General features: G+C 23.6%; 1 protein-coding gene across 1 annotated transcript; it reads right to left on the reverse strand.

Moving 5' to 3' along the window:
• Window positions 1-4,616: 4,616 nt before the first annotated feature.
• On the reverse strand, window positions 4,617-5,267 carry EIN_487110 (hypothetical protein; the record flags this gene model as incomplete). The annotated part of the gene is made up of 1 exon (XM_004255962.1): window positions 4,617-5,267. One exon carries the CDS (start codon window positions 5,265-5,267, stop codon window positions 4,617-4,619), a length of 651 nt encoding a protein of 216 aa, XP_004256010.1.
• Window positions 5,268-7,413: the final 2,146 nt, after the last annotated feature.

A 7,413-nucleotide genomic window follows, 5' to 3' on the forward strand; every position in this document is an offset into this window, starting at 1 on the left:
TCAACAAAAGACAAAGAAGCAATTGAAGCAATTATCAAGGTACACTCGAGTTGTAAATTGACAAGAATCTGCACCAAAAGTCCACGTGTTTATACAAAAACACAATGCGTTTTTCTTATTCTAAACAATTAAACGATTTAAAAAAAATTCACAATATTATTTTATGTTTACACGTGTCGCGTTTTTTTTCAAAAAGACAAAAAATACATTTTGTCATTTTTCTTGATTGTGAGTAGTTTTACAAATTTCATTATTTTTTAGTTTTTTTGCCAGAAATTAAAAAAGAAAAGAAAAAAAATTTACACACCTTGGGAAAACCATTTTCATGATTCCACACACCGATAGAATTTTTACTGTATTATGAATTATAATTTTAATAATTTTTAGTTAAAAAATAAAAAACAATAAAATATTTTATATAATAAATGTATTTACAGTAGGAGGAAATATGGGAGTGCTAGTTAAAGGAGGATGCTCGTAACTATTGGTTAATTTCAATTTAAAACAATATAATTACTATTAATTTTAATATAAATTATTAATCAAAAAATTAATAAAATGGAAAAACTGAATAAATTTATATTAATTATTTATTATTAATAATATTAAATAAATTAATATTTAGATTAGCATCACACTTTTTCCGTTAACTGTAAACCAATATTGTCCGAATTGTAATTATAAATTATTGTATTAATTAAAAAAATATTAATAAATTTGTCTATTTTTGGAAATAGTATAAATAGAAACAGTATGAAATAATTATTTAAACCATATTTTATTAGTATACAGATCAAGTTATTACTGGGTGCCTGAATTATTTTTAGAAATGAAATCTTTGGCAACTATTTTCATGTCAATATTTGATTAAGTTGGTCTTTAAAAGTTGTCCTGGCATTTTTGCACCATCAAAACTGGAATATTATGGGAAACAGTTCGAAACACTCCAAAAACATCGTTTCATAATATTTACTTGGTTTTCACCTTTTCCTTAATTCCTATTGTTTTAAACATATTTTGTGTATATTTTTGTCAAATAAACAACGTTTTTAGAGAGTCAAATTTTTTTTAAAATAATTTAAACCACAATTTTTACAAGGATAAATCCAATAATATATTGGCACCCATTAAGTTTTTCGTCTATTTAATACTCTATTTGTTCTTTTTTATACTTAAATAAAAATGGGTTTTACATGGTTATATATTATTAGTATTTTTATAATTAAAATATATAGTTTTTGTATCAAATCAGAATAAAATGTAGATATGATATTAACATTGTATTATAACATTTAATATGAAAAATAAAAATCAGAAATTAAATTATTGTTTCTGTTTTAATTCAAATAATTGCTTGCATCATTAATATTTATAAAAAAAAGAACTGGTGTATAAAATGTGTGCGTTTATTTAATTCATAAAACAGCAACTAATTCTTAACACCAAACATTTTTTGTTGCTGAGAATAAACATTACTTATTGTTTAGAAAATTACATTTGCATTTTTTTTGTTACTGATATAGTTAACAACAACTAATACTTTTATTTTCAATGTATTTTTAATAAAATAAATTGTTTTACTCTATGAGTAATTAAGTCGACTTTTGTTGTCTAATTTCAAACCACAATTATTAAAAATTTTAATACATTTGTTTGACTAGTTTTTTAGTTTGAATGGAAAACTAAGATCAATTTTTTTTAGTTATCAATATTAAAAAAGAAAAAAAAACAAATTTATACTTTTTATCAAAATAACAAATCAAACAATGTCAAATATACAGGGAATTCACTATATTACAATAAATACCAATAAAAGGGATTTGTAATCAAAATAATATTCCCTTTTGATTTAAAAATGAATAAAAACACTAAAATTTCAACGATTTTATTTATTTTTATATCAAAAATAGTAATTTTTTAATTTATACAAGATGACGAAATGTTACAAACATTTCAAACAAATTTGCTTCAAATATATCACAAATTATCTGAAAGTTTAAACAATTCGTAACAACATAATTGACTACCTTGAAACCACAAAGAAAACAAAAAAGATGTTTTTCATTCAAAGGGAAAAAATTATCATCTTAATTATTTTAAAACTCAAATTAATTTAATTATTTTTCAAAATAATAGTTATACCAAAAATACCAAAACATGTTAGTTTTGAATTCGTATCTTTTTTATTCTTTTTTGTGATTATATTTCACAATTTTTGTTGTTTGACTGTTTTTAAATTTGAGCACAGAGAACCAACTTACTTTTTGTTCAAAAACAGGAAGTTCTCTAATTTTAGAATTACAACACTATTTTTTCTATAAATAAAAAAACAATTTTTTGCTTTAAAAAAAACTTGAATATACCCTTTACAAGATATTAAAAATGTTAATTATATGTACATACAACCCAAGTTATTTTTGTTGGAATTGTAAAAATAACTACAACTCAAGGTTTATATTTTTGAATTGAAAACACTATTAAAGATATTATTTTTTAAGAAACAACTCCTTTCAAAACAAAACACAAATCTAATATTCAACTTTGCTTTGTTTTTCTTTCAACATTAGATCATTTACAATATTTGTTTGTGTATATTTTATTGGTATTCAATGAGATTTCAAACAAATTATGTTATCTTAACGACTTATTGAAATGCAAATTCAGTTAATACAATAAATTGAAAAAATAAATATTGTTAAATTTGATTTCATTTTTCATAAATATAATTTACTATTTTTTACATTGTTTAGTTGATTTGACTCGAATATTACAAAATTTATCAGTCAAAAATATTGATAAAATGTAACATTAACCACCTTGTTTTTGCGATAAATTTCTTTCTCTTTTAGTGTATGATACATGTATTAAAATAAATCATTCTGTATGTATGTCATATTTTTTTGTTGTGAATATTAATATTTTTATTGCTAACAAATTGGTTGAAATTGATTGTGAACTCTTACTTACATTTGTACATGGTATAGAATTGTGATTAAAATGATTTTGTTCAAAGATTTAATTTAAAAGAAATAAATAGTTTTTAAAATTGTAAACTCAATTCGACAAAATATATAAAAATAGATTTTTTTCATAACATATTTTTATAAAAATATAACTTTTTTAATCAATATTTTTTTGTTTATTTTTTGTATTGACCGTTTTTTCTTTAAGTACGATTGATTAAAATTTTTAAAACACAATTATTTATCAAAAATTGTAAGCAATAATGCTTTGATTATTTGGTTTTATTAATTTGAAATATAAAACACCACAACTGAAAATTGTAACCTTATTTTATATTAAATTGTGTCAAGCAGACTAATGAATATAATTGTTCATTTTATACACTTATTTTTTACTCTGCTACCAATCATTCTCTTCAAATGCAATATTCGGTTTTAAATCACACTTTGTTTAAATGTGGTGTTTAGTTATTATACAATTTCCTCTTAAATAGGGTTTTAATGTTTATTAATATTCAAATTAAAAAAAATCTTTTAACCTTTAATAATTTTTAGATGTTTGAGACGTGAATACTTACGAAGAAAAACTTTTTTACCTTGAAATGATAAAAAATGTTAGACTTTTTGCTTTATTATGGAATAGTAAATTTTAATTATTTGGTATTATATTGGTTTCCCAAAAGTGTATTTTTTGGTGTAATAATGATTTATTTTTTTAATTAAAAATAACATTTTAAAATAATAAAATTTAAAAAATTGCGGTTTCATATTATAACAGTTATTTTAAGAAGAGTAATCGGAGTGCCAAAAAACTTACTTAACTCCTAGATTAATAATGATTGAAGAAATTGTGGTTATATTTTGATTTTTTTATATTAAAACCTTTAACTTAACACTCAATTGAATTCTTTGAAAACTTTTGGTTTGATTGCTTGTTTTTTTTCATGAAAGCTTTTTCTAAAATGTTTGATTGAAATAATAATTAACTTTATTTGATCTTTTTTCAAAAATGCAATTACAGGCGACAATACAGTTGCTTTTTTTTCGAAAAAATCCAAGAAAAAAAAATAATATACAAACCCTTTTTCAAACAAATACAATTATTCTTAATATCAAATCTTGTAAATTAAGAATAAATTACAATTGAATTATAAATGAATGAAAACTGAAAAACAGAAACCCGACAATTTCATTTGGGAAAAACTACATAAAAATAATAATCAAACAAACAATTTAAAATATCACTGGATTTATGGTGCTAAAAATACGATCCTCAATTTTTACGTCATAATTTGGGTTTATATTAATAAGTTTTATGTATTTCCCTAATTTGTAGTTAACATTTCAATGATTTAAAACAGCAGTTTCCTCATACTTCTCAGTCTATTAATATTTTTCCAATGTGAGCGAAAAGCCGTTAAAAACAACATTATTAATGAAACCCTAAATTCTCAAACATTTAAGAATTTTTCGAACAAAAAGAATTTGTTATTGTTAAGGAAGAACGTTAAAAAGATGCTGATGAGCGGGACTTTAGCAGACCGACAGAAAAGGCGCAAATAATTATACTAGCAAGAAGTTAAATAAAATAATAATATAATTGAAAAGAAAAAAGAAAGAAATAAGATAGGAAAACACAACGACCAATCAATATTAACAAAGGAGTGTTTGCTGGATTTCCGTGTCATTTTGTTGGATACGGACAATAGAAAGTCCGTCGGACTTTTTGGAGAGAAAAGCAGCACAAAGCTTTCGTCCAACATGTTGGATCAGTTCGTTTGTGTAAACCACATTTCCCTTTTTTATCTCAAAGACATAGTCCACGATTACTGTGTCTTTCCTCCCACCTTTTATGGAACACCGTAAAGAGTATCCCATCACAAACAAAATGTCTACAATGAAATTGATCGACTCACCCAAAGCAGATTTTTTCTTCCGACAACGAGCTGTCTTCTCATTGATGTTCTTTGCTAAGTCAGTCTTGTAATGCTGATACACTCGCTCCCGCAAAATCTTTTTGACTTGGATCGGCTCTTGGTTCTCAAATTTTATCGCATTGACTTTGAAGATTGGTAATGAGACCCCTTCCCGCTTTTGCTCGGTACATAGCTCGATCTCTGCCTCGCGATTGATCAAGGCAAGGATGAATGACCGAGCGCACGCCTGGTGGTCACGCATTTCTTTATACTTTTGTTTCATCAAAATAACATTTGGAGTTTCTATATTTTGTTTTATTAAAACAATTTGTCCGTTAATTTTTGTTTTTCGCTTTTTTAAGATAAAAAATTTTGTAAATGCCATCATCATGTGTCATTTATTAATTACTTCAGCAAGTTTTTGGCATCTGATATCGGGTCTTTTCTTGTTGAATAAATTTCATATTTGGGAAACAACGTACACACTTTTTAACGATATATCGAAGAATTATTAAAAAACAAATTGGGTTCCTTAAAACAGTCTGAATTAAACCAGACTGTTTGTGCGAAATCAAGCAAGTTCAACGGAATTAAATAATTATCAAAATTATATTTTTGGTTTACAAGAACCTTGCAAGATATTGTTGTAAAACACGAATAAAAAACAAAAAAAACAAAGGGGGTTTATTTTTAGGGCAAGTTTTAATTATATCGATCATAATACAAGAAAAAACACCCAAATTGGATTTAGGTGTTATGTATCAAGGGGTTTTAAAACGTAACATTTTTTTGTGTAAAGTTTTTTAGATTTCAAGACGAATAGTTTCTTGTAATTTTTTACCTTTTGTAATATTTAGCCATAAGTTTAAATTTTATTTTATAATTGTCGGGTTTGTTCACTATTTTTTCTAAAACTGTTTAAATATAAAAGGCTCTTGAAAACGCAAAAAAAAACTTTTGTGTTCTTAACATAAATTCAAATTGTTTTGTACAAGTTGAAAACATGCAAATATTTTTTATTATAAATATAATAATTTATTATTAAAAAGAATTATAATATATTTAGTAAATATTTAAGTATAAATCATATTTATTCTTAAATATTATGTTCTTTAATTTCATTAAATTATTATATATTAATAACAATTTACTATAAATTTAATTTATACAAAAAATGAAAAAGTTATTTATTTTTATTATTATAACTTCTTATAAAAAAAAGATTGTTTTTTACTTGTCAAATATATCTCACCAAACTCCACAACTCATTATACAATTCACAACAACACAACAAGTTGGAATATAAGTTATTATATAAACATAATATGTTATCTTTTGATGTATTCTGTCCAAATGAATATTATTTAATAATGTATTGTGTGTTGATCTAACATATTTCGATTTGGAAATAATGAAGTTGTATCAAATAAAATAACCAAACATTACAATGTTGCCAATATTTTTTCCCTACTTAGCGACTTTTAACACTTTTTAATTGAACAAATGCCGACTCAAAAAGTAAATATTATATTTTGATTTGTTGTTCTTGTGATTGGTGCTTTTTGTATGTATGAACAATGAGTCATTTGAAGTTATTGAATTGTAATTAATGTTTTTCTTGTACTTTATTTTGAATTTCACATTAAAAAATATTATTTTTGTCGAGTCGTGTGGTAGTGCTATGTTATTAACTTACTAATAAAACTCCAAACGTTTATACATTCAACGGTATTGATTTACATTATTGTTTATAGTTGTAAGTCGTTTAAATTAGTGGGAATGTAATATTATTGTTGTTTTTCCATCATCTAACATCTTTTTTGTCTGCTTCATTTTTTTCATCAGTGAACCAACTTGATTTGGTGTGAACTTTTATAATTATTTTGTATTTAAATAAATCAGAAGTATGTATACTTTAACAATTCTTTGTGAAAAAAAATCATATTTAAATAATTTTGTCTTTTGGATGTGGACTTAAACAATTACTTTTCATTATAATCACATTTTAATAAATTTATTGTTAATTAATTGTACTGCATCACGGGTAAATCATACAGTTTCTTTACTGTTAAACCAATCTTATTTTGTAATTATTGTCCATGACACTAACCATTGTAAGTATGTTAGTACTCATCATACTGTATTATCAAGTCTATCATTTATTTATATTACTCACCAACGTTTTTAATTACATTGGCGCGGACTAGGTTATGTTTCTTATTTGTGACATTTTTTGTTTTTTAATTATATTAAATTTAAAATATAGTTTTTGTTATTAGTTGTCAATATAGTTATTATTATTGTTACACACATATTTTGTAAATATGTACAAAAAATCGTACACATGTTGTATAACCTAAAATATAAAATAGAGTCAGTTTTTTAACGTTATCCTTTTTGCAAAAAAATACACTAAAATTATTCAAAAAATTGGGAATTGGGTAATAAATCATCAAAATGGTAAAAAAACTGAAACAATGATTTTCGAGCGTTTCGTTAAAATTCCCGATATATTCCATTTATTAACATCTAAA

The sequence above is a fragment of the Entamoeba invadens genome, assembly GCF_000330505.1.
Source record: "Entamoeba invadens IP1 unplaced genomic scaffold scaff_1105074726715, whole genome shotgun sequence".
Classification (NCBI taxonomy): Eukaryota; Evosea; order Mastigamoebida; family Endamoebidae; genus Entamoeba; species Entamoeba invadens.